The following is a 26,168-nucleotide window of genomic DNA, read 5'->3' on the forward strand; positions in this document are numbered from 1 at the left end:
GCAATTTCATTCGAGGTTTATGAGCCCAGCTTTCCGGCTTTCGAATTCAAGCCACGCTCGCATGTCCTCGGCAGCTCATCAATGTGCTGATCAAATTACATGTTGTTTCGACTGCTGCCACTTGGATTTTGGCAACAAAGCCTGGGCAGCCTCGTCCTCCTCCCTGGCGATTCGTTCGCGAATCCAATAACTCGCACCGCAGACAAGGAGTAACAGGCAGGGAATCAGGATGAGCAGCACCATGCCCAGCGAAATGCTCGCCACCCGCGCCGACTTCTCCTCATGTCCTGCGAAAGTATGCAATGGAAAATACACAAAGGATTCTACCGAACAGAAGCAATGGTCGATACCAATAGTGATGAAGGCATGCGAAAAATTTATAATACCCTTTGCAGGAAAATCATTTGTAAATCCATTATTGTTCGGAAATGCGAGACATACGAGGATATTTCTTTAGGTATCTCTTTTGTAAAGTTTGGTCAGCTGGCAGATGCATATCTATTCCACCTTGCCGTTTGCAAACAGATACCTTTCCATCACTGTACATAAATAAAACAGCCTACCAAGCTATCCATCTAGCTCTTTCCTGCCATCAATCCACCCACTCAAGGCTGGAGCCTAGTTTTCGCCTAGTTTTGAGCCCCTTCGTCCTGCGACTGTGTGCCGCCTATTTCCCAGATAGACCAGGCTATGCTCTCGCATTGATGAAGAGAACGAACGACGAAGGATGAAGGATGAAAGACGAAGGACGAAGGATTCGCCGGTGGCAAACAGACATAAGTAACGGCAACTTGTTCATCAATTTGCTCAAGATTGATTGACATTGGCGTAATGCACACAATACATTCTGTCCCAATGGCAGTGGGCGTAGGTGGAGTACCAGGGCGTGGCATTGGTACCAAAAAAAAAGGAGATGGAGCACAGACAACACTGTGACAGTTGAAGATTAATGTCCTTGGCTTCGGATTCCTATTGCTTCGTTGTAAATTTCATGTAATTTCGGTTTGCACTACTGCTGTAAATACGATGTTCTGATCCTTGAAATTTTGGATATAGTTTGCTTATTCTACTAGTTATACCTTAACTAGCTGCCTAGTACTTCTACCTAATTTTCCGTAGTGCAACTAACAACCCGTCTGTCTTGCAAATTATTACAGAAAATTGACAGGCAGTCAAACGGCAAACAAAGCGAACCCTGCGAAGTGTCAACTTTCATGTAACAATTGGCATTATCGAGTTGCGCTGCAAGGAGAACTAAAACCATTATTATTCAACATTTACAAGTAACGACTATAAACAAGTGTTTTTGGTTTTATTCAATATAAAATGATGATTGTTTACCTGGGCCAAAGTAAAACGAAATGATTTGCCGTTCTGATTATGCTTAATGTACAAGGATTCGGTTCACGGATAAGGACTATTAATAAATGCTTATTGGGTGTGCGTTATTGGATGTGGTCATGGCCTTTGGTGGAATACAGCGGTGTAACAATAAGTAAAGTTAAAGAAAGCTTTATGGAGAGGTGGGCGGTTCCCAGTCGGCGGCAATGGAAGGTACTTAAGATTAGTTATTAGTGGGTGGCTCTTATTTGAACTTTGCAGCTAGAGGATCAGGATGAGTGCCGATCCTCAGACCTCCGTGGACTTCTGCACCGAGGGAGTGGGCGAGGTGGCCACTGGAGGCGAAGGCAGACCAGTATCCTGTGTCAAGGGCGTGGGCGCAGTGCGGAGCGGCACGGCGTTCACGCTCGACGGGGGTCTACTGTAGTACTGGGTGTTGCTGGGCAGCACCGGCACTCCTCCGAAGCGATTCTGCGTCGCCGCCTGTGGAGTGTAGTTTATGGAACTGGCGCCACTGGTGCGACTGTCCAGGCCACTGAAGGTGGGGCTGTACTGCTGGCGATGCAGCTGGTCCGCCTCCTCCGGCGACAGGGGCTGGTGGTATCCGGCTGGATGAGTGGTGCCCGTGTGGACATCCGCCTCATCGAAGTCATCGTCCTCGTCCGGATGATCCTCGTCCACCGGCGAGCCATGCTGATCCAACTCCGTGCCGGAGGCGGAGTGCAGGGAGCGGCGACCCAGCTGCTTCGGCTTCTCACCTGTGGTTACGTTCGGATTAATGTAGGAAATGTCCCTGGCTAACTTTGAGCTGTTTCTATTTTGACTACCTTCGGATGAGGTCACATCCTCGTCGTTCTCATCCAGATCCCATTTCTTAGCTGGAAAATCAATTTGCGGTTTGCCCGGTAATGGTTCGTTCGTGCGATATACTTTGTCGTAGGACCTACTTTTCTTCAATGTGCTGGCATCCGTATCGCTGTCGTCGTCGTAGTTAAGCGTCCTTAAATTACGAGCGGAACTGGCCCTCGAACGGGGCAGCATGGGCATCTGCCACTGTGGATCCTCCTTGAGCTGCTTCTGGCGATAGCGATACACTCCGCACACGATGCACAGCATCAGTGGGCAGATCACCAGGAAGATAATGCCAATTGCTATGAAAGCGACGCGACGCGTGTAGTACACCTCACCTGCACGGGTTTCAAAGTTGGTAAGGATTGGATTCTATCTGGGGCATCACGGGACACACTCCTACTACATACTGGCTGACTGGATTAGTTATGAACTCCCAGTTATATTAATTAAATATATATCTCATTCTTAACCGCATAAATAAGAATCCAATTCAGTCAGTCAGTATAATTGTAGGGTCTCTTAACTACGTTTTAATATTCAGCTTCTGGTACTTACGTAGGCATTCGGTGTATCCATATTCCGGAATGTTCCACAGACCGTTCGACAAACACTCGCGACGTTGATCGCCCACCAGAATAAAGCCCTCGTTGCACTCAAAGGACACCTTGGCACCAGGCATAAAGTCGAAGCTCAGCTTGCGACCAAAACGAGGAGTCTGCAAAACTCCACAGGACACCACGCGTCTGTAAAAAATAACAAGGTGAACAGCATTAAAATTTGAACTTAAATCAAAGTATTTTGTAGTCGAAAACTTACATTGCATTTTCCGCCTGCATATTGACTATGGTGTCGTAGTAGTTCTTGGTAAAGTGAGCCAAGTCTCTGTTCAAAGTCATCGCATAATCGTACTGGCACTGCATGCACTCGCCACAAAGTTCCTCAGCCCTTTCAAGATCGTAGGTGCGATTCGTTGGCAGGAAGTCCGCAGGATCCAGGACATAATTCGGCTGGAAGGTGGCATTCGCATAGTAACTCGACATTCTACCGAATTCTCGGGTAAATAGAGCGGCTCCCACTCCGGGAACCTCGCGATCCGTAAGCATCCACTTGATGCCGAAGTTGGTATGAATGCTGCGCAGATCATTCAGATTGAGTTGGGCCACTTGTCCGTTGGGCAGCATGAAGTCGTCCAGTTTATTAAAGCTCCAGTTGCCAAACAGTCCGGCGGTTTTGTTCTACAGATAAATAATGAAAATTAAGTAAATTAAAACATGAAAATTCCTAGGTACTTACTATAAACTTCCAGGGCAGGAAGACGCGACCGGTCATGTAACCCTCGTTCTCCACCACCTCCACTCCAATGCCAGCATCGAACTGCACCACCACCTGCGACTGATTGAGCAGGTAAGTCGGGGTATAAACCGTAACACCATCAAAGTGCTGGAACTTCAGACTCTCCCGATCGAAGTAAACCCTTCGTCCGTCGGCCAGGACATCCAGGCGATAGCGCCATCTGGCGTGCAGTGGACGCAGACGGACCTCAATCGTCGTGGTCGTATTACCCCGCATGGCAACCGCTGTCAACTGGGTGGCCTTTACCTCGCCGTAATAGTTAACGGGCAGTTGCTCAAATCGTCCTTGGACCTCAAACTTATTGCTCTCATCCACGCTGCGGGCCAGCACGAACTCTCCCAAACCGTTGAAGGTGTAGGCCGTGCCGTCAAAGGTCACAAAGTGGGGATCGCCGAACACGCCGGCAATGCCGGGCGCCTGATAGGCCACACAATCCTGCGAGGGACGTCGCTCGAAGCGGTAGGTTTCGCAGCCCACCGCCTGCTCCTCCTGCCAGAAGCAGCAGGAGTAGAAGGGGCGCATGTCGTGGAACCACATGGACAGCGAGGGCACCTTGCTGGCCTCGTTCCAGGGCATCTTGCCCAGGTTGTGCACGCGACGGGGACGGGAGCCCCACATTTGGTCGTAGGTCAGCATCAGGAAGCCATAGCGATCGTAGCAGCACTGCTGCTCAGCTCCTTGGGCACTGGAGAGGAATGGGTTACACAGGATTAATGCAAGTTTATATAGAAGTTATTAAGTGACTCCTGCAAGTGGGTATATAAGTCGAAGATTTAGAGCAACTTACACTGGCGTGCCACTGACCACGCAGTGGATGGCTCCGCGATGACGCAGGCAGCTGGGGTTCGAGTCCTTGTCGCACTCGCGGTCAGGACGGAAGCGTCCTTTGTCCAGGACAGCCTGGTCCAGGGTGCAGGGGCACAGCGGCAGGTCGGCGGCAAAGTTCCTGCGAAACGAGGTATATGTATTTTCAATGGACCAGTCCTATTATCGCAATCCTCAGCTAATTAGCTGCGGAAGGCGGCCCATGCCCGAAGAGCGTCCATTTAGCCAATCCCCATCGGCGTTCTGGTCGCTTTTAATTAGCGGGCCAAATGCAAATGCATATTTGTTGAGTGTTGAGCCTTACCTGAGGAATCGGTCAGCGCGAATCCAATTATCGCAGAGAGCTCGCGCCCATCGCTTTCCATGCTGTCGCTCCCACTGGGGCGCCATATACCAGGCCAGTGGAATCGGACGCGACCAGAGGACCCTGCAAATGGGAAAGTGCAGTGTGAGAATGTGTGGCCAAGATTATTTGCACCTAGAAGGACGTCACTCATCAAACTTTCGACAGTCGCGCAGGTTGCACAATGCCAAGCGATTTAAGTTGCTCCTTTTGAGGAGCAACACGATTCTGCCATTAGTCGTTGCCTAGTTATCCTTGAATGGCAATTCGCACCTCGCGCTGCTGCCATGGAAATATTTTTCATTAAGTTTCGCAATTACCCGGCCATCAAATGGAAATTAAATGTTGAAACAATGCTAACAATTTATTTGGGCCCCCATCCGCCACTTTAGGCCGGCTAACGACACCCAAAGGTGCCGTAAACCAAAAAAGAATGAAATTGTCTTATATTACGTCTTTGGGGAAAAAGGCACGGCGATAAAAAAGGGAAAGATACGATACTTATATATTTTACAGCACTATCATAAGTATTTCGCCCAGTGTAGACCGGAGTTTCTATGTAAGCCCTCGGAAATTCGTAATGTTCAAACGGGCCATCATTTTTGGCCCACAAATTTTATGGTTCGGAAGATGATTCAGGTTTAAGTGCAAAATAATTGCTGGACGTGAGGCAATGGAAAAAGGCTTAGATGCAGGAGACTGGCGAACAAACATGGCAGCGATTACCATTGGCCGAGGCCATTAAAAACACATTTCCATTATTGATTAGCTTCGAGAATGTCTCGCAATTACGGGCTGTCATAATAAGCAATCTTCAGCCAAGCAAGCCATAGCAAATTGATTGCAGCCGAAGGGAATGGGATAAATGCGATGGATGGAATGGATGGGATGGACTCGGTATCTGGTTTCTGGTGGCTCTGGAGGAGCCGAAGTACACATAGCCCGTTCGCATTGTCATTGAAATTGCCCGACAAATTGAATAAAAACATGGATAGACCATGAGAGCGCCAGGCACTCGGCACTGAGATGACACATTGAGACAGCCGAGAATCAATTAAAGCTTAATAACAAAAGGAATGCGGCGAGGAGTTCAAGGGTTTCTAACCACTCAACTGGCTGAATAAATTTATATAATTAAAGCTTAACCTAGTTTGGTAGAGTGCACCTTGTATTGAAGCGATTTCCATGAGTGGGTTTGCAATGCATGCAGCTACTTACGGACTGATGGCCAATCCGGAGTACTGGTCGGGCTGGGTGAGATTGATCTGGAGGAATCCGAACTGCATGTCCCGGTTGATGTTGTTGCGGTTGATGTAGTTCGAGGGCGTGATCACGTAGCTGCCGGAATTCGAGTAGGAGGCCTCGATCACATCGATGTACTCCAGTTGCGGCTCGATCTTCGTCTCGCGGTAGCCCCACAGCGAGATCATCACGTTGGCATTGGCATTCGAGGTCAAATTGTACTGGTTCCAGGTGATGCGGATCTCGGCGGGGTTCTTCTTGTGCACATCGTCGGTGGTGAAGAAGATCTTCTCGGTGGCGGCAGCCGGTGTCTCCACAAAGTACTTTCCGCGCCACTTGAACCTCTGGGTGCCCACGGAGATCTGGAAACGGATGTAGCCCTCGGCCTTCAGATAGGGCTGCACACAGATCACGCGGTTGCGATCCACATAGGTTCCCAGCACGGACTCCGTGTCAAAGTGGCAGGTCACCCTGATGGCCGGATCGAAGCAGGGGCCAGTGATGTTGACGACTTGGCCACCCAGCATGTTGCCCGATTCGGGGGCAAAGGTCAGAGGTAGCAGAGCCGCATCTAAATGAGTAAAAAATGCATATAAGGCACATGGAAATGACAAATGGAAATGGAAGTTTCCAAAACCCATTGTAGGGCGCCAAAGGAAGTCAATCAAACGTACCGATATCCTTGTTGCAGGAGCCAATTAGAATCTGCTCGTCCACGCGGAAAATGTGGCGACCCGGGAATCCGTTGGCCCAACCTCTGTTGGCCAGGTCGCGAATCACCATGTTCTGGCTGTAGGGCAGGTACTCGTAGGCCTGGGTTCCATTACCGGCATTGAAACCGACCTGGAAAAGGGGGAGCAAAGTTCGCATGTCAAGGGTGTGAGAGTTTTTTCGGGCCAGAAGTGCAATTAAATACATGCATTTGGATTGCTCGCACATTTAATTAACTGTTCACAAAGTTCGCAATTATGTTTCGAGCTTAGGAAAAGTTTAATCGTGCGTTTAATTACTGCAAGTGGCTGCAGGCTGAAGAGCACTCGAGTTTCACAAGCAAAATGATTCGAGCTAATGATAAATGTGAATTAAATAAGTATTCTTGAACATTTTCGGCAAAGGAAATTAAGAGTGGTGAAATATTATTTCAAACTGTATTCATAATAAGAAAACCTTGCTGTGAACTCTTAACCGAAAAATACTTTACTTGCACTTTACTTTCTCATTCTAGATTGGCGAACAAATCATCAAAGCAAACAAGGCAGGGCTAGATCCTGGGAAACTAAAGGGAAAACAAACTCCCCACACGCAATCAGTGGGCAAGTTTTCCCTTGGAGTCAACTGTTTAATTGAGTGCCAACCGACAAAAAGGGAAAGGACTAAAAAGGGATAGTTTGACCACTTACATATGCAGGAACTCCACCCTCGCCCTTCGTTGTATCTCCTCCAGCCTCAGTGTGCGAAAGCCAGTTGAGCACGGCATAGTTGTAGATAATATAGGTGTAGACCTCGTCGGTGGCCAGGACCATTTGGAAGGTGTTTGTCTGTGGAAACACATTTACCATATGTAATGATAATAATTGGAAAGTTAAAAACTTCAAGTAAATCACATACCGTGTAGAGGGAGTTATCAATGCCACCGGCGAAGGAGACGTTCTTCCAGGTGGCGATCACCACGTGCTTGGGGATGAAGGTATCGGCGCCCACGACTCCCTGACGGATGTCCCACATGGTGCGTTCCCGCACCTCCACGCCGAATCGGTCCGTGCGTCCCATCAGATCACGTTCCACTCTGCAAATAGAATGAGTTTTGAGTTACTGAGACTACTGCGGCTCATGTGGCTGATGTGAAAATGGGAAAACAAAGCGGATGCAAGGCAAATTTCGGCTCGGCGTCTGGCAGATGATAAATGGATTCGATGTTCGGCATATAAATCAGGACGCAGGCGGAGAGATTTCTGATTTCGGAGCTTCCTCATTACTTTCCCTGCCGCGCATATTTTCATAAACATTTTATTTATTTTATTTTACGCTCTCGTGAGCCCTTTCAAGTCTGCGCTTTCCGTTGTACTGGGGGGAGTGGTGTTCGTATCGACGACCGACACATTGGCGACGCCAACGCGGCTACGTGGCGTATGATTTATATGCTTTAATTATTCATTACGCATACGCCGCGTAGCACACTCATACTCACACCCGGTTGCCACATCAAACCGTTGGTGCTGCGTTGCTGGTTTGCTGCGCCATAAATTGCTTTAAGCCAGTTTGGCTAAATTACAGTCGGGATTCATGCAAAATGCTTAGACAAAAGCCATTCCAATCCATTTCAAATACCACACAAATAATTCTTAAGCCGATTTACCGGGGTTTTTCATTACACGCAGCCCCTTTGAGCCAGTCCACTGGTACTGCTAAATCTAAAGCGAGTTCCCCCTACCGGACAATTGCATTGGAATCGAGGTGAACAATCGAGGATGGACAAAGCTCTTGGTTGGCGTAAGAGGCTTAGCAAATGAAGCGTTTGGTTCGGTAGGAACATGTCCAGATGCTGGCCGCAAAAGTAACTACAAAACTCAGTGGGGTTCTATTTTGCTAATATTGATTAGTATATGCACAAAATGGAGATAAATAATAGAAATAATTCAAATTGCATTTCAAATGAGAGTTAAAAATAGAATGTTGCCCTTTAGATGGCATCGAAACTAGGATGGATTATGGGCTTAGATATACATTTGCTATTGACGCAGTGAAGTGCGAGTTATAAAATATACAATCTCAAAAATCTCAAAAATAAAAGAGCTACTGTAGAGCCACTAATTAAATGCAAAGCACTCAATTAAGACCAATTACCAATCGAAGCCTTGCAAACCACTAAAACACTATAATTGAACCGAAGCCATATGCAACTTTCAGTCAGTCAGCCCTTTATGCCACTTACTAAAATCTAATAAAGTCCTGGGCTGCAGAGCATGCACAAATGTAAACTAATTCCCAATCGCTTTGACAAGGACATTCATTTGGGGCACTACACTCACATTCACATATGTGAGTGCTGTAACAATTGAAATCGAAAAACTCGTTATGCTCCGGCATTTCTGTGTGTGGCAAACAAAGATGAATGTTGGCCATTTTCTATTTGCATTTTCCCGGTAACATTTTATTGATTTTGCCCCCGTGTTTGTTTGTGATAAATGAAACAGACACACACACACACACACACACACTCTGGCATTGCAATCAAATATGAGTGGTAGAGTGGTGTGACCCCTATGTTCGGCTTATTTATTAACACTTCAACGATGCGTAATAAAAACTCATAATGCAGCCATTATCATAACATACATAATATGCGTTCAATTGCCGCCAGTGCGCTTATGCGCTATTCAATTTTTGAGGGCACATAAATTAAAGCTGGCAGCAGATGGCAATGGAAATAAATTACAAAATTACGCTTTCCTTCCTCTCGACGCTCCAGCGTAAAAAATAGAAAACGTTTGTTGGCAGCCAGCAAAAAACCGCATGCCATGGCCAAAAGAAGAAGAAGCCGCTCAGAGATAACCGCACACACACAAAACCCACACTCGCATAGTTTATCATTTGTGTTTGCCCCGAGCAAAAACTTTAAAAGTCTGCAATTGACATTTGGGCCAAAAAAATGCGAATTGTCACTCAGCCTAGAAATGCGCGCGCAGCAGCCAAAAACAGCCGCAGACTCGGAGACTTTTACGTGTAAGTAAGCCAAAAAGCCGCACATTTATACAGGCACTGAGAAAAACTTGGTAATCAAAGGATCATTTTTAGTTAGGCCATGCATCCTTGATAAAATCTTGCGATCAATACAGATGCAATAACAATAAATTATATTAGTTTAGATTGTAAAATTCAAAGGCATTTCTCGCGGTGCCGACATAGAGAGAGTCGCAAAAAGTAATAGAAAGTCAGAAGCTCGTACGTAAGTCGGTCTCCGTGCCGCCCTCCAACCGCTTTTCCACCCAATTTTCCGCCCCCCGCCCACTATTTCCCCCGTTTTCCCATCGCAGGCCAGTTCTTGAACTGCGCCATTATGTACTTTATTGCATACATTCGGGCGCTGCCACAGTTTTGTCTGCATTTGTAGGTTAAAATGCCTTTTCGCCGCTTTGCATGGAAATATTTGAGTCCCTCTCCCCCTTCCCCCTCATCCCTTTTAGCCCGGCTTATCCACGCTTCAGCCATGTCTCGGTCTTCGCCTTCTGCCTTCTGCCGTTTGCGTTTGCCGTGTGGCCCAATTCCATCTTTGGGGTGTAAATGAAAGTGAAACAATGGCCGTACTTAAAGAAAATGGCGAAAATTGCATGTAAGCTGCAGAAACAGCGCGCAGAAAGCGCTCTCACCAGCAAATGCAAACAGAGACTTGCAAATGGCCCGGCCAAGGACTAAGAAAGGCGGCGGGAAAGGGGGCGGGGCCAAAGGATTGGGAAACTTCTTGTTATGATTGGCAAAAGGGAATAATGAAGCGGCATTATTATGGCGCCTGGTTATAAAGAACAACTTTTGCCAAAAGCACTTTCAAGCAACTGGCTGGCTGGCAAGACCAAGAGTGCTATGTCTGCACTCTATAAATTTAATGAAAGTGACTTTTGGCAAGTACTCCACAAAGTACTACTCCTTCAAGGTCTACTAGAATTTGCCTTACCTTTCTTAAAAGCCTTGAAGTTCATAAAGAACGTTCTTCAAAAATATTTATCCTGTTCTTTTAAATTTCCTATGTACATACATACACTTATATTTTATGTAATAATTTTGCGAACCTCTAAAATGCCTCAATATACCTTTGACTCTGCTGCCGAATACGTTTTAATTGCGCCAAAGCAGGGCGGCAATTAAGAATCCGTTTGAAGCTGCCCTTGCCAAACAACAATTAGGAGCTCACAGGACCTGCGGAATTTCCCACACTTGACCAAAAAAAATCACACAGAGGCAGCAAACACACACATCGAAGTTCACATGCTGACAAAGTTTAAAGCGTTTAACAAAGGAAAAAATACTGAACAAACGACATTAAGTTTTTATTCGCCACCCGACGCAGCTAAACGTTTGTGTGTGTAATTAAACGTGCGCTCATAATGAATTTAATGCTCAAAGTGGATGGCGACCCACGCGGCGTATGCGCAATGCCATGCACTTTCAGCTAATCCAATGCTGAGCGCTAAGTGTGAGTGTGTAATTAAATTGATGCGAAATAATCATGGTCCGACATGTGGGCGGATGTCAATGAGGGAGTGTGTGGGTCAGTGGGGGTGGTGCTCAGCAATTTTACATCACTCGCATTTGCCAGCTCGCTATTCGCTCTGCCTGGCTTCTTTATCTTCAGCGCCATGCAAAGTTATTTAAATTAAATTCCAGTCACAGCTTCAGTGACTCCCCATTCTTTAATACCTCTGCCCGCCCACTCACAAATGCACAGCTAGAAATAGCTGATTGCTTTTAAAGTTTTCTCTTCGAGCTGTAATAGGTAACACCTATAGATTTAAGTCACATACGTTTTTTTCAGTGCGCACATGAAAGTTTGGCTGAGCATTTCCCCTTGATAGCGCTGTTCAGGAGACGAAGACAATTAAATGGCAGTGAACGAGTTATGCGGAACAAGTTTGACATATTGTCGGACTGTGTAAAACTATAAAAATGCATTGGACGGTACACGCACTCGTGTCCTGATCCTTGTGCTCCCACTCGCAGGATGTTAATTGCTCAGCTGTTGCAATTTGTCAGCAGAGAGTGTTGACAACAAACCCAGTGAACAGAAAAATCTAAAGTGGCAGAACGAATTCGATGGGAAAACATTTATCCTGCAATGCTATAAGCCATTCATAATGCTGTCAGATTGAACAAAACACTTTTGTAATTTTTCCCCCACTTTTTTGGGTAGACTTCTCATGAATTTTTCAACTTGCATGCATCGCTCAACTGACTTGTCATTCTGTGCCACTTCGAAGTAATTTATGCTCGCCTTTTTCTTATTTGTTTCCTCATTGTGCCTTGAAAGCCATGAAATGCAAGGCGTTGAAACAATGTAGTCGAGCAGCCATAAGTTATGCTCCAAATAGCTCCGGTCTACGAGTTAACCAAAGAGCAATTTAAGATGAAACTTGCTTTAACTAATTAATGCATTTTTGAGTGGCTGCTTCTCTGTGTGCGCGATTACGGAATTTGTAAGGCCAAGCTTTTTAACTGCTGCCATGGCTAAAGCCATATAAATACACCACAAAAATAACTTTCTGCCCCCTCGGGCATTAATTTGCATAATTAGCCGGATGAGCGCAAAAAAATGGAATTCATGTTTGTGTAAATTTCAACAATGTCCTCGGAAAGTTCAGGGGGCAAGTGCAGGACAACAGAATATAATTAGAGCCAGCCTGAACTCACAAATTATATTTCGAAATGCATTGTTGGACTCAGATAAAAACGAATTGGATTTAAATGGAGTGTAATGCTCTTTTCTGCAAAATCCTTGACAATGCACCAGGACGATGGACACTTCGCAGTGAATTCACGCTCAAGTGCATGCTGAAATCAGCAGGAAAATAATGGTGCTAGTGATGGTACTGGTATTCTGCTGGCACATAGCGCCATGGGAACCCGGAAATATTACGGAGCACAGCCGAACAGGTAGCCGCCATTGGAATAATGCTGAAATTCTGGGGCAATAAATGACAGTAACAAGCAGCGAAACACTAACAATGTCAGTTAATAATGGATGTTGCAGCTCCCTGAAGTCGAAGCGATAATACACTTAGTACAAACATGTCAAGATGAATTTATATAATATTATTTGAGGACCAAAAATAGTCACTGAACTTTGTGGTCTTTCAACACAACAAATTACTTGACATGCAGCAAGGATAATATCAAGTTCTGGTCTTTCATAATTTAATTCCTGGAATTAATGTAGAACAAGTTGTTTGTCAAATAAATTATACAGTTGGGAAGGACATATGCATAAATGCAGGCCCACGAACATACACAAACACACACACGCACACATGCAGAATGGGGCCACCGGAAGTGGAGAGTGAGACACGCACACACTCACACTCACGCCATTTTGTGTTAGTTTTCTGTAAATGGCGACTGGCGCACGTAAAACGAATGTGAACGTGTATGAGTGCTATTGTTTGGCGCGTACTGTGCTGTGTGTGCTGATTTTGCATATGCAAATGCCACGAGAAACAAGGGCAAATAAATATGGCTGGCAAATAAATACAAACGAACCGGAAATGCGAGCGGGGAGTGGGGAGCGGGGATAATGCGGAAATATATTGAGATGCCAGATGCATTGTCTTACCGGAAGTAAACACCAGGCGTCCGCTGGTCAATATCCGATGGATAAATACGCCCCACGCGGCACTTACTGAAGAAGATGCCCATGAAGGAGGGATCGCGTTTGATGGGCCAGTCCTTGATCGGGAAGACCAGGGGGTAGGTGAGGTACTCTGGCGGGTCAGAGAACTCCAAGTAGCCGTTGAGGGAGAGCTGTAAGGGAAGGAGATTGTTGGATTACCTATTACTGATTCACTAATTCTGTGCACAATCGAGGAGAAACTCTACCCTGGTGTAGTTGAATCGGAAGCCGTAGAAGGGCAGCTGGAAGTTCAGATTCTTGTGCAGCTGCGTCATGGAGGCGTGGATGTCGAACTGGTAGTCGCCACGTCCGCCGTACATGTCCTTGTCGAAGTACCAGTACATGAAGTTGCTCCTCAGCTCCGCCAGACGGGCGGCGGTTATGGTGTATCCTCCGGCTGCCGTGGAGTATGTGGTTGGTGGGGCGACATTGTTGTTGGGATCTGGAAGAGGCGAGCGGAGAAGACAAATAGATTAGTGGGGAGAACTCTGGCCTATCATTATAATTTCACACCTAATCCGAGGAGATTACTTTTTCAATTCCACAATATTATCCCTCGCACTTGCTGCGTTGCAAGGCATAAAGTGAAAGAAAACTTTTCACTGGCCTCTTTGCATTTTCCGGCTGCAACTTTGCACCCACATCCACCCACATCCTTGCAGCATCCTTGCAGCTCCCGTTCCGGGTGCTTGGCCATTAAAGGTCACAGTTAATATTCATTTCTGTGCTGAAAACTTTGCTGTCTTCCTTCCACTTTGCTTCTCTGGGCCCCTTTCTCCTAATTTCGCCTCACCGCTGGCCTTTTAAAGCAATTTAAGCTGATTAAGTGCAAAGCTGACGTTCCCAATGGACACTGCCGACGGGAGCCCATGAAGGAACCCGGGATCCGCTTAAGGATATTGCTCCTGACGCTGTCCAGAAACTTAAATTGCTGGCGAAGTTTTCGTGGCGAAGTCCTGAGAAAGATTTCTAAATATTCCTGCAATCCCTGGGGAGCTGTGGTTGCACCAAAAGCGGTTGACATTCATTGCATTTTGCAGAAATACTTTAATGATTTTAAGATTTTACTTGTACTTCCTTAAATCAATTAGCTATCAAAAATTGATTTAAATATTACTAGTCAACATACCTGCATCTTAAACTTCGCATTTCGTGCTACTTCTTTTTCATTAACTCAATTTTAATATTTAAGTTCCTTGTTGTTTTTTTAATGGAAACCCGCTCCTTACAGTTTAAGCTTCATTTATAATTCCATTAATTAATGAAGCCCATTAAGATCCCGACACCTCATTTCGCTTCTTTGCACAGGTATTTCCCCATTCTATTCGGTTTAATTGCGTTTTTCTCTTTGAATATATGGAATTGCAGTAGTATGCTTAATGTTGAACACAGTTTTTATTTCATCTCTCATTTCCTTCGACTGTCTGCTTTGTGAACTGTGAATTGCAGAGTGTCTGGTGAATCATTAATTGCATTGATTTCGATTGTAATGAGCCAGCTAATGAAACGTCAACAGTGTGAAGTGGCCATAAACCCCAGCGGATTCCTTCTATGAATCCTGAACATCTGTTGCGTTTAAAGTTTTTAAGCTATTTATGAATCGATACCCTCGCTAATCCTTTTTGGTGGACCTTATAAAAGTGCGCGGATTAGCAGGCTGTCTTTTGCCAAAGATTTGTGTAAAATTGGTGCGCGGAAAACACGCAAAACTCGCGTGTTCGGGTTGCAATTACCGGGAAATCGCTCCTTTGACAAATCTTCCTTTTTTACTTTCACAGCTTAGGTAGTAGGTAGTGGCCTTAGGTAGTTTCCCGGAATTAAGTTAAGTTCGGCTGGGTTTCAATAGCATGGCTACCTGAACTTTTGCCACCAGCTGTCGGGGGCGACAACTGGACCAGGTAGTCCTTAGAATTTCAGATATATAAACTGTGCGTTCCTTGCCTCAACATCACATTCGTACTTCAACCGTCAAGCGTCAACATGAGCATCAGCACATTCAACTTCCAGTTCTACAACTACAAGCTGAGTCCGTCGTCACCGGGATTTGGCAGTGCGGCCTCCCGTTCCTCCTCCTCCTTCATCAGCGAACTGGAAATGGACATTGACGAGGACATGTCCGGCCAGCCCACCATCACATCCACGCCCAAGCCGCGTTTCACCAGCCAACTGGCCGTGGAACTGGCCAAAACGGAGCCGGGTAATGGTATATCCCCACTGCGACCCAAATTGCATACGGCCCAGAAACGCTGGTCCATGGAGTTGAGGGAAAAAGTGCTGGAAATGTCCAAGCGAAATAATGGCCACGAGAAACCACAAACCGCAGGGCAACAGGAACAGGAACAGCACCAGCGACTGCAACTGGAGCAGCAGCAGCAGCAGCCACAGGAGCAACCACTGCAAGCGGAGGAAGTGCAGCATCAGCAGCAGGAACCCACTGTCACCGACAAAATCAACTTCTTCAACAAACTGACCAACACCTTTGAGTCCGGTTTCAACAAACTGATGCCCCAAGGTAGCGCCACCAACAACCGCTTCATAGCCATGTTGCGCACCGCCCGTCCACAGAACGTGGCCACTACCACCGCCAACAGCAGCACCGCCAACAGTTTCCTGGGCAGCAACCACAGTCTCAGTGGTTCCGTTACCGGTCAAGTGCCACCACCCAAGCCCAAGAGACTGGCGGCCACCGCCGCCCAGTTTGCCACGCCCCTTGTGCCCGGCATGGGCGTGGGCAAGGGGGGCAGTCAGCGCAAGTGCTCCCTGCGCCGCAAACCTTCGATGGACAAGTCGAGGGCCACCATTTCGCGCCAGAGCTCCAGTGCCTCGGTGCGAACCCAGAACCACGCCATCATGGAGGACCTTAGTTTGGTGGTTCCCGTGAGATTGCGCATCGCGGAGTACGAGCAGCGGATCTCGATGAGTGCTTAGCTCCAGAAACTAGATTAATTGTAAGTTCCACAGGATTGCCTTACTTTAGTTTTAAGTTAGCCTAAGCTTCTAAAGACAATTCAAATATAAAATATGTGACGCAACATGATTTTTTTTTTATTCTTGGCAAATGGGGCATTACACATAGTAAAACATTTTTAATCTTTACTCTTTTGCAAACTGGAAGTAATCCAAACTCAATTGAACTCGTAAGTTACGAGCATATATTTCTTGATTCCATTTCTGACCAAACCCTTTTTTTCACAAAGTTACATTCGAACAAATAACTGTGACTAATGCGGCAAAAAATTCCAATTCCCAATAGCCAATATATCAGTTCTGGGAGACTGATAAAACAGAGTTACCTGAATTGCTAAATCCACACACTACCACAGGTTGTAAACTGAATCACGCAAGACTCTGTGCCACCCTGTCCACAGCTATGTGTCCATATATACATATATATTCACTACACCACCACGCACCTGTTTTGTTTGCCGAAGCGGAAAACAAGAAAACCGTTAGCTTTTTAATGCCTCAACCCGGGGCATTATCTTATAGGGCAAAACAGAGAGAGAGAGAGAGAGAGATAGAGAGAGAGAGAGTAAAAAAGAGAGAGGGAGAGAGCTTACAGCAACTACACCTGAAGGCCCGAACACAGGTTATCGAGCAAATATTGGTAACTAAACCAAACTGAAACCCACTGAGCTGTTCTGATAAGATAGGCAACGCGGCGTATGAGTAATGGGGTGGAACTGAATCAGCGCACAGGGACAAGGAAATCGACTCACCCCAATTGTAGCCGCTGTTGTCCACGTCGTAGCCCAGCTCGCCCAAGTATTCATTTTGCATTACGAGGGCTCCAAACATTTTCTCTGGCTTCAATCCGGCGACGGTGAGGACATCATCCGTTCCCCGACTGCTGACATGCACCACGGGAATGAGAGTGGGCTTCTGCAGGGCCAGGGGTTTGGTTTCAGGTTTTACCACTACCACTTTTTTGGGAGCGGGCGTGGCCTTTGGAACCTCCACAAACTCCGCCTGAGATTTGGGCTTAGTCACCTTGACGGGCTCCGGAACTGCATTAATTATTTGATCCTCGAACTCCTCCGTCGATATATTCTCGTTGGCCAGGACATAGGCCATGAAGCCGCAGGCCAGCGCACAAACCACAAACAGTTTGAAACGCATTTTCACTCGATTTCGATTTGTCACTTAATTGGTATTTCGTTTTTTCGTTTCACTGCTAAAAGAAAAACACAAAGGCTTCAATTAGATAAACGATTTAGGCATCACTCTCTTTCATGCGAAGTTGTTCACTATTTATGCACAGCTTTTCCTTGGATATCCTCGTTTTCTAACGATTTTCACTTGATGACATCATCAGTTAAGGCAAAGGCTTATCAGTTTTCTTATCACTTGTCACCAATTTTCAATTCTAGATTCAATTACCAGGCAGGAAAACACGTTCGTTGCAGCGAGCCGCTCAGCTAAGACTGAAGTATAGTTAACTCCTACGATCCGATCGGGGCGTTGCCAAAACTCAGTTCACCTGTCGCCGTCTACTCGATTGTGAAACATCGCCTTATCGGCCAGATAAAGTTGGCCATATCTTATCAATGGAACATTACGCACCGATAACGCATTCCTTCTTCGGCTCGCTCGGCTTTTTCGGGAAGCTTCACTCTCTGCTCTGTGCTCTAAATTTACCAACCTATTTGTTTATACCCATTCCTGGGAGGCTTACCTACATTTTTCTCTGTTGACAGTGGCCTCTTGCAGATTTGTGATTCATTTCCATTACAGTTAATACCACTCATGACGCGGCCATTTTGTGAAAAGCTGAATGGGCTGTAAAACCTACACATGCATGCGGAATTGGTGAGAGCACGCTTCCGGTTTAATTATAGACAATGACCCATTACCGACCATCAAAAAGGCATTTCCGATGAGGCTTAAAAGTTATGAATGGCAGCCGCCGTCAAAAAAGCCTACGGATTGATTTCATTAGGCCATGAAAGTGTCATGGTCGTCATTAATGGAGAAATGAACTACGGAGTGGGAAACTCGGAATAAAATTGATAAAACAGGCATATTGAAGACCCACTTGTGTGACTAATAGTGTATTATAAAGTAATAATGTAGATAAACATTTCTTTAATAAAAATCGAAGGATAAGATATATTTTTATTGTGTATGTGGTTAAGGGAATGACAACCAGATTGTAATTGAAAAGGTACCTCGTAGTTCATAAACAACTTTATTTATCTTTTAAGACAGACACCATTAAATCAGAGTAAATTTATATATTTATTAAATATTTATTATATATATTAAATAGCAAAATTTTTAACTATAGTATAGGCCGTCTAAATATTTTCCTCAGCATATGTATGACTAACTTCATGGATATTTATCCCTCTCTCAAAAACAATCCATTATTGGCCAGCGAACCAGTTGCATTATCAGCTTAAGTGGGCTGATAAGAAACTATTTTGAAATTCCAACACCCTATAACCATGTTTTGGTGTCATTATCATCCCAGACACGCGTATAACAATTTGGTAGTTATGTAGCTTTAACAGCACCCAAACGAGCGCTCTGTTAACTAACAGCGATCATATCACGCCACCACCCTAAAAGTAGGCAGTACTTTTTGGCGAGCTTTGTTCTCTCTTTAGTTTTCTTTCCCTGCTTATCAGTAGTTTTGTTTATTTGGAATGAGGGGGTCCCGGCTCCAAACAAAAGTGAATAGTCTTCAGTTCTGGGTCGACCGCCGGCAAGAAGAGACCGCTTCGCACTTATCAGGTGATCCGGCATACACGCCTAGTTTCTATCATCATCACCATCAGCATGCTGCGTTATCTGGCGCTTTCGGAGGCAAAAATCGCGAAACTGCCACGCCCACTATCGCGATGCTATCACAGCGAAAAGGGCGTTTGGGGCTATAAGCCGATTGCCCAGCGTGAATATCAAGGTACGGTTGTGAACAAGTGGGTTGCCAAGACTTCAATAAAAACCTCATCCGTCGAGATAACCATCGCATCGATAAGAGTCTTTCGGGATCAAACATTCACATGAATGAACAGTGGAAATCTACCCAAGCAAAATGAAAACCCACTGTAGTTTTCTCGTAGTGTCATTGTGTGTGTGTGTTTGTGTTTGTGTTTGTGTATGCGTGCGTGTCGGATTTTCCAGCCGGCTATTTATCAGTGGAATTCAAGCAGCTGACCCACAAGAATCACCGCATCAACTGCAATGAAACAGCAGCCTGAACAAAAGATCAAGTGCAAATTGCTGTGGGTAAACTCGAAAACCAGTTGTAGAAGACATATGCATCAATCGAATACCGCGTAATTGGAGGGTATATGCGCATTGATACATTGACTTAATATTCAGAATTGAAAATATTTTAGAAACTAAAATAGAGACTATCGACGAAATACAGCTCTGTTGGCTTGTGGAATATTTTTTATGATTTTAATGTTACCTACCCAAGCTAATCTCCAAGTTCCGAGCTTATCACATGTTTTCACTTGGAAATCTGATAAACCTAAAATATATGAGACTACTGGGTGTAGCCAGTACCCGGAATTTATAATTAGAGCGAGGAGATTGTGGCAGACCCCCCGTGCAGTGCACTAATTAAGTGCGGAGGGGCGGATGTCCAGTGCACAGATACTATATCTTTTCACAAAACGCACGGCAGGGAGTCCGAAAAGAACCCGGCTAAATATCAAAGCACGGCAAACAAAGGACCCAAAACGGGAGCTCCTTTGTGCTTGTCCTGCATCCGTTGCGTACACAATTGGGGCTTATCGACACCATGGCCAACAGACACCAGTCAGCAGTCACAGTCACCAGTTGGTAGTTGGTAGTTGGTTAGTTTGCCAGGAGCCTTTGACTGGGCAGCAGAGAAGAGCCTTCAACGCTTGACCATGTGACATCAGCCGTCTACGATGCTGCACTTGAAGAAAAAACTATCTAAAATGAAATCAGGCTTTGAAAAAGTATGTTAAATATTCTAATGCAAGCCCAATTGGCTTTGAAGGCTTAATAATCAATGGATATTAATTAATAATATGCTAAAGCGCACACTTAAAGTGACATCCACTTTTTCTTTTGCCTCACTGTAGTATCGGTATAACTCCCTATATACGCTCACCGACTTGTTTGCTGTGCGTCCTTTGGCTGCATTTCAGTCAGGGCAATCGTTATCCTTGGCAAAGGAAGCGCCGCTGTGCTCCAATAATATTTACACGCTCAAGTTGAAATGTTGTCGCCGCAAATACAATTCATCATACATCCTGTGCTGCTGTCCGAGCGACCCACTCTTTAACATTAAATTGATTTATGACCGAAATGCCGTCGAGAAATTGCATACATTTTTGAGGACGACTTAGGTTCGGGGTTCAACTGGCAAATGCCCGCTGTCGATGGCCCGTGTCCTGTGCCACGGATTTCAAGGATCCCAGGGTCCTGTAATCGAGTGATATGCGTCATCGCATATAAATCCTCTAAGCAGGATAACACTTTAGCACGTAAACACCTAAGCAGCCAACGAGTTGTCAATGGCTCAACCAGAGAATAAAATGCCCCAAAAAAGCCAATAAAACAACAATCGTAATTTCTCATATGTAACCAGAATGGTTCGACTTTTGTGAAGCACAAACGTGGTACACTCTATAATTTTAAATTCGATGGAAAAAATATATATATGGCATTAATATATGTACTTTATGCAGCAGTTGGCCTTTGCCAACTCATTTTAACATTTTCCAATCGAATTCATATCGAATGCCAAATATTTGCTGGGTAAATGCGATTCGAAAGTGCACATACCTGCCAGCTATTCCATCAAAATGAAGCAAAGCGTAAAAAGCAAAGAATAAATATCATAAAAGTAAAAGGCCAATAAATTCAAAAGGCCGCACAACGTGCCACTGGGCGAGGTGCACGTGAATCCTTTTTTAAATAATTTATAACGTGGGGCGAAATTTATATTGTTTACGCATGTGTTTCAGTGGCCGAGGATGTGCGGGCCTCAAGGAACTCGCAGGCCAACGTCTATCGCTTTGTGGAGGCCTTTCGCCAGCACGGGCACAAATTGGCAGCCGTAAATCCCATCAGCATCAGGACGAGGTAGGAGCAGCACCCATTTCCCACCCAAAATCATCCTGGCAAATGTCATATTTTATTCTCCCTTTCTGGCTGCTCTCTGTGTAATATCGTCCCGGCTGCGTGTATTTGTCTTGTGAATTTTCGTGGCTACTGGACACAGCCAGCAGGAGCTGCAGGAATTAAGTCCCGCATTTTATGGACTGCAGACACAGGAGCCGGTGCGCACCGATGGCCTTTTAAGTGGTCCGCAGGTGGCCCAGAATGTCGCCCAGCTGGAGCAGCTGCTCAAGGACATTTACTGCGGCCGCTCAACCAGCGCCGAGTTCTCCTATGTCGAGGTAAGTGTCCCATTCCATACCATCCCATACCATCTCATCCCATTCCATGCCATGCCATAAACATTGCGTGCTGATCCCGCTGCCTCATTTTCGCAGGACATCGAGGAGCGCGAGTGGCTGGCAAGGAACTTTGAGACGCTGGACCAGCAGCAGCTGGCAAACAGCGAGCGTTGCGAAATCGCCGAGCTGTTAATTAAGTCGCAGGCCTGGGACAATTTCATGGCACTCAAGTTTCCCACAGTCAAGCGATACGGCGGCGAAGGAGCCGAGTCCATGCTGGCCTTCTTCTGGCAACTGCTCCGTGACAGTGTCCAAGGTGAGTTTTTCCCACAGTGGCATGGAAATGATTTGGATGTATCATTCCGCGGAGCAGCGATTTAGCAAACCAATATTCTTGAAGTATATTGAAATAAACTTTTGCCATTAAGTCCATTTTATTCCGAATTTCCCAAGTTTCATACCACATTTATGACATGATTTATACGAGCTCGTGCGTGTGGACCGCTTCTTAAACGCGATTAGCGAAACGCGGAATCGCGCACCCATTTCAAGGCGCCAAACTTTGTCTCCTGACAGTCCGCCGAGATGGCGAATCTGCTCCACGGAATCCAAGCCAGCCCACCTGAACCTGAACTCTAGCCACCAATCTAAGCTTCCTTCCCACCGGCAGGCAGGCTCACATATCATCGCACGCTTACTTAACCCTAATCTGCTTTCCCAAAACTTTTCCCTCTCGCATGCAATGCCGAAAAACAACGGAAACGACGACGACCACGACGACAACGATAAAAAAATTATACAATGGAATGACAGCGAACATCGAGCACGTGGTCCTGGCGATGCCCCATCGAGGAAGGACCCCGCTGCAGGCGGCGCTCTTCAACATGCGGCCGGCGAAAGTTTTCCGCAAACTCAGCGGCGCATCCGAGTTTTCCGAAGACATCGAGGCCATGTCCGACGTCATAAGTCATTTCCGTAAGTGAAACTTTGCCGGGGAGTTCGTTGGGTTTACTCGAATAGCAGGGTATTCAGGTATATGGGGGATCAACATTCGTTCATTACAATGGCAATACAACGAAAGTAGAAGTATAAACAGGCGGGAAAATGTTACATCTTTTACCTATTTATATTGAATTATTTATCCCAAAGTAACCAGTATTATTTGGGTCACTATACGGAAGCAAGACTCCTGGGTATTTCATATTCTTCATTTAAATTCAAATCCTTTCATCCCATCCCCTTTGTGTGCGCCAAGCAGTCTTAGTCTTGCTGGCCTAAGCACACACGGCGTATGCTTAATTTAATAAAACCTGAACCGAATCGCACACAGATGTTTCCGAGCAGCTGGAAGTACTGGGCAAGAAGCTGAACTTCAGCATGGTGCGGAATCCCTCCCATCTGGAGGTAAGCCGACACACGTCAAACTTTGAAATTTGATTCCTGATTCAGGCGTCGTGTTTCTGTTTCTCCTTTATCCCGCCTTTAGGCCGCCAATCCTGTGGCCATGGGAAAAGCGCGATCGAAGCAGCAAGCCAGAGGTGAAGGAGCCTTCGGGGATGGTAGTCAGCCTTTCGGAGAACACGTGCTCAACGTAATCCTCCATGGAGATGCGGCGTTCGCCGGCCAGGGAATCAACCAGGAGTGCCTCAACATGGCCTATGTGCCCCACTTTGAGGTGGGCGGAAGTCTGCACTTGATTGTCAACAACCAGGTGGGATTCACGACGCCCGGAGATCGAGGACGATCCACTGCCTACACCTCCGACTTGGCCAAGTCCATTCAGGCTCCTGTGTTCCATGTCAATGGCGATGATCCCGAGGCCCTGGCCAGGATCACAAGCTTGGCCTTTAGATATCAGAGGGAGTTCCGCAAGGACATCTTCATTGATTTGAACTGCTTCAGGAGATGGGGTCACAACGAGTTGGACGACCCCACCTTTACCAATCCCTTGGTCTACAAGATCGTCCACCAGCGGGAATCGGTTCCGGACTTGTACGCCCAGCAGTTGGCCAAGGAGCAGGTTCTCCCGGAGTCGAAGGCCAAAGAAATGAGGGATGAGTACATGAAATATCTGGGTGAGGAACTTGCCTTGGCTCCCACCTACCAGCCACCACCTTCCTTCTTCGAAAAGCAGTGGAAGGAGCTTCAGTTGGCTCCCTCCAAGGAGCTAACCTATTGGGACACTGGCTTGGATTACTCGCTGCTTCATTACATTGGTCAGCAGAGTGTGACTTTCCCAGAGGACTTTGTAAGTCAGCACGGATATATGGATATATATATATTATAAATATTCTTTCCTGGGTTACAGAACATCCACCCACATCTGCTGAAAACGCATGTCAATGCCCGACTGAAGAAACTGGAAAACGGAGTCAAGATCGATTGGTCCACAGCCGAAGCCTTGGCCATTGGCAGCCTGATGTACCAGGGACACAATGTCAGGATCAGTGGCGAGGACGTGGGCCGGGGAACCTTCTCCCATCGCCATGCCATGCTGGTGGATCAGCAGACCAACGAGATGTTCATACCCCTGAACAGCATGGAGGGCGGAAATGGTGGAAAACTGGAGCTGGCCCACAGTATTTTGTCGGAGGAGGCGGTGCTGGGATTCGAGTACGGCATGGCCATTGACAACCCCAACAACCTGATTATCTGGGAAGCGCAGTTTGGGGACTTTGCCAATGGTGCACAGATTATAATCGACACCTTTATCGTCTCGGGAGAGAGTGAGTTGGAAATGACTTCTTTTCTTCATCTCCGTACTCACTTTAAGGAATTTCTTAACCAGCCAAGTGGATGGAGTCCAACGCCTTGGTGATGCTACTGCCCCACGGATACGATGGCGCTGCATCGGAGCACAGTTCCTGTCGCATCGAGCGCTTCCTGCAGCTCTGCGACTCCAAGGAAACATGCGCCGATGGCGATTCCGTCAACGTGCACATCGTGAACCCCACCACGCCCGCCCAATACTATCACGTACTGCGTCGCCAACTGGCAAGGAACTTCCGCAAGCCCCTCGTCGTGGTGGCCCCCAAAACGCTGCTCCGCCTTCCTGCGGCCACATCCACGCACGAGGACTTCCAGCCGGGCACGCTCTTCCACAATGTCCTGGGTGAGTAATGGGCTCTGTTTATCTCCACAGACTCGTGGTAAGGCGGGTGGGTGGATGGTATAACTAGGGCAGTATATCACTGTCCCTAGGCAAAAATGTAGCAAACCACTTTAGTTAAATCTATTAAAAATACACCTCGTTGGCCAAAGTAGTTAATAGGCACATTCATAAAGGCAAACCAGCAACATCAACTTTTCAGCAACACAAAATAACTTTTGCCAGTTTTACATAGCATATAAAAGACTTTTTATTTCTTTTATATGCAGTATTGCTGTCAAATAGTGTTCGCATAAATTCAGGCTTATTATGAAAACTTTATAGTTCAGCGATATCACGGAATTAATCCATCTTTTCTTCGTTCAATTTTTTTCTGCTCCTAACCACTTCCAACGACAGGAGACACCACTGCAAAGCCGGAGGAGGTGCGCAAGGTCATCCTGTGCAGTGGGAAGCACTACTACACTCTCGCCGAGGAGCGGGAGAAGCGTCAGGCCTACGACACGGCCATCCTGCGCCTGGAGTCCCTGAGTCCTTTCCCCGTCCAGGAGCTGCAGGCCCAGCTGGCCCAATACGGCAACGTGCAATGTGAGTCCATCGTAAACTTCGCCCACAAAGTTGACCGGATCTGTACTTTCTATCGTTTTTTACACGGAAAAATATGACTAAAGCTGAAAGTGACGGACGGACATTCTTTTTTTTAATATATAATAATATATTCATGTATCTGCGTGTGGTTTAAATTTTAAATCACCACATTTAAAACCCTTAGAGATAATAATAACTTTACATATTTTTTCTCACTGTAGCTTTTGTTTGGAGCCAGGAGGAGCATCGCAATATGGGCGCCTGGACGTTTGTGCGCCCACGTTTTGAAAATTTAATTGGCCAACAGGTAAAAAGTCAGTCTGCCACCGGCGGCCACAGAAAGAGATCTATACACTTTTCACCACCCACCGATTTTACCCGTTTTTCCGCTTTTCCTGCTTTCCACAGCTCCACTACTGCGGCCGCTGCGAGGCACCCACACCCGCCACCGGAATCGGAAAAGTGCATAAACGGGAAGTTGATGAGATTGTTGCTGCCCCATTTGAACTTTGAGCATTCGAAGCCGCCTCCTCAGCCTGTCCATATATCACAAAGTACTTTAGCTCAATAAAACTGCCAAAAATATATGTGTAAAAGCAGAAAACCGGACTTTTGAATAGGTTGATACCCTTAGCTATTTTTAACAAAATTGTTACTTGTTTGAATACGTTTTTTGTATTTAAAAATATTTTTTGCACTCATGCACATTTTTAATTCATTTGGTTGTAACTCGGTGTTAAGAGCTAAAGAAAA

General features: G+C 46.1%; 4 protein-coding genes across 11 annotated transcripts in view; 3 read left to right on the forward strand and 1 right to left on the reverse strand.

The window, feature by feature from the left end:
* The window catches only part of LOC6538971 (guanylate cyclase soluble subunit beta-1), a 53,237-nt gene extending 46,038 nt beyond the window's left edge, over positions 1 to 7,199 (forward strand). The window contains exon 18 of one of the 2 annotated variants that reach the window (XM_015193657.2): positions 7,182 to 7,199. The gene's annotated coding sequence lies outside the window, so the exon portion shown is untranslated. Of the gene's footprint in view, positions 1 to 1,157; positions 1,363 to 7,181 lie in introns of those variants that run through there. The other variant, XM_039375966.1, reaches the window with a different exon arrangement.
* Positions 1 to 17,806, reverse strand: LOC6538974 (protein mesh). Of its 4 annotated transcripts, XM_043207136.1 has the most exons (16): positions 17,712 to 17,804; positions 17,051 to 17,505; positions 13,538 to 13,773; positions 13,275 to 13,462; positions 7,565 to 7,742; positions 7,357 to 7,494; positions 6,631 to 6,799; positions 5,933 to 6,527; positions 4,676 to 4,798; positions 4,334 to 4,492; positions 3,487 to 4,231; positions 3,010 to 3,428; positions 2,749 to 2,936; positions 2,289 to 2,528; positions 2,169 to 2,219; positions 1,277 to 2,099 (listed from the first exon to the last, which is right to left on the reverse strand). In XM_043207136.1, exons 2-16 carry the CDS (start codon positions 17,448 to 17,450, stop codon positions 1,630 to 1,632), a joined length of 4,299 nt encoding a protein of 1,432 aa, XP_043063071.1. In that variant the 5' UTR covers positions 17,451 to 17,505; positions 17,712 to 17,804; the 3' UTR covers positions 1,277 to 1,629. The 4 variants fall into 4 exon arrangements, with proteins under 4 accessions (XP_015049147.1, XP_043063071.1, XP_015049145.1 ...); XM_015193659.3 differs by having other exon boundaries at positions 2,169 to 2,528; XM_015193661.3 differs by lacking the exons at positions 1,277 to 2,099; positions 2,169 to 2,219; positions 2,289 to 2,528 and adding an exon at positions 1 to 287 and having other exon boundaries at positions 17,712 to 17,806.
* On the forward strand, positions 7,760 to 26,019 carry LOC6538976 (probable 2-oxoglutarate dehydrogenase E1 component DHKTD1 homolog, mitochondrial). 4 transcript variants are annotated; one of them, XM_015193664.3, is made up of 12 exons: positions 7,760 to 9,679; positions 21,284 to 21,401; positions 21,541 to 21,718; positions 21,815 to 22,034; positions 22,532 to 22,693; positions 23,049 to 23,122; positions 23,205 to 23,966; positions 24,027 to 24,444; positions 24,507 to 24,830; positions 25,227 to 25,415; positions 25,637 to 25,722; positions 25,824 to 26,019. In XM_015193664.3, the coding sequence occupies exons 1-12, from the start codon at positions 9,475 to 9,477 to the stop codon at positions 25,926 to 25,928; spliced, it is 2,841 nt and encodes a 946-aa protein (XP_015049150.1). In that variant the 5' UTR covers positions 7,760 to 9,474; the 3' UTR covers positions 25,929 to 26,019. The 4 variants fall into 4 exon arrangements, with proteins under 4 accessions (XP_015049150.1, XP_015049149.1, XP_039231899.1 ...); XM_015193663.2 differs by having other exon boundaries at positions 7,761 to 8,510; XM_039375965.1 differs by lacking the exon at positions 7,760 to 9,679 and adding an exon at positions 18,965 to 19,067.
* LOC6538975 (protein bottleneck) lies at positions 13,789 to 21,401 on the forward strand. Its single transcript, XM_039375969.1, has 2 exons — positions 13,789 to 16,279; positions 21,284 to 21,401. Exon 1 carries the CDS (start codon positions 15,312 to 15,314, stop codon positions 16,257 to 16,259), a length of 948 nt encoding a protein of 315 aa, XP_039231903.1. The 5' UTR covers positions 13,789 to 15,311; the 3' UTR covers positions 16,260 to 16,279; positions 21,284 to 21,401.
* Positions 26,020 to 26,168: the final 149 nt, after the last annotated feature.

The sequence above is a fragment of the Drosophila yakuba genome, chromosome 3R, assembly GCF_016746365.2.
Source record: "Drosophila yakuba strain Tai18E2 chromosome 3R, Prin_Dyak_Tai18E2_2.1, whole genome shotgun sequence".
In the NCBI taxonomy this organism is placed as follows: domain Eukaryota; kingdom Metazoa; phylum Arthropoda; class Insecta; order Diptera; family Drosophilidae; genus Drosophila; species Drosophila yakuba.

Excerpts from the sequence above, each read along its gene's own strand:
- LOC6538976 (XM_015193664.3), top strand. The coding sequence starts at position 9,475 with ATGGCCAAAAGAAGAAGAAGCCGCTCAGAGATAACCGCACACACACAA. Across the intron at positions 23,123-23,204 it reads GGAATCCCTCCCATCTGGAG|GCCGCCAATCCTGTGGCCAT; the intron begins GTAAGCCGACAC and ends TCCCGCCTTTAG. Across the intron at positions 23,967-24,026 it reads TGACTTTCCCAGAGGACTTT|AACATCCACCCACATCTGCT; the intron begins GTAAGTCAGCAC and ends CCTGGGTTACAG.
- LOC6538975 (XM_039375969.1), top strand. The coding sequence starts at position 15,312 with ATGAGCATCAGCACATTCAACTTCCAGTTCTACAACTACAAGCTGAGT.
- LOC6538974 (XM_015193659.3), bottom strand. The coding sequence starts at position 17,450 with ATGCGTTTCAAACTGTTTGTGGTTTGTGCGCTGGCCTGCGGCTTCATG. Across the intron at positions 7,743-13,274 it reads ACGCCTGGTGTTTACTTCCG|AGTGGAACGTGATCTGATGG; the intron begins GTAAGACAATGC and ends TTCTATTTGCAG. Across the intron at positions 4,493-4,675 it reads CGCGCTGACCGATTCCTCAG|GAACTTTGCCGCCGACCTGC; the intron begins GTAAGGCTCAAC and ends CTCGTTTCGCAG.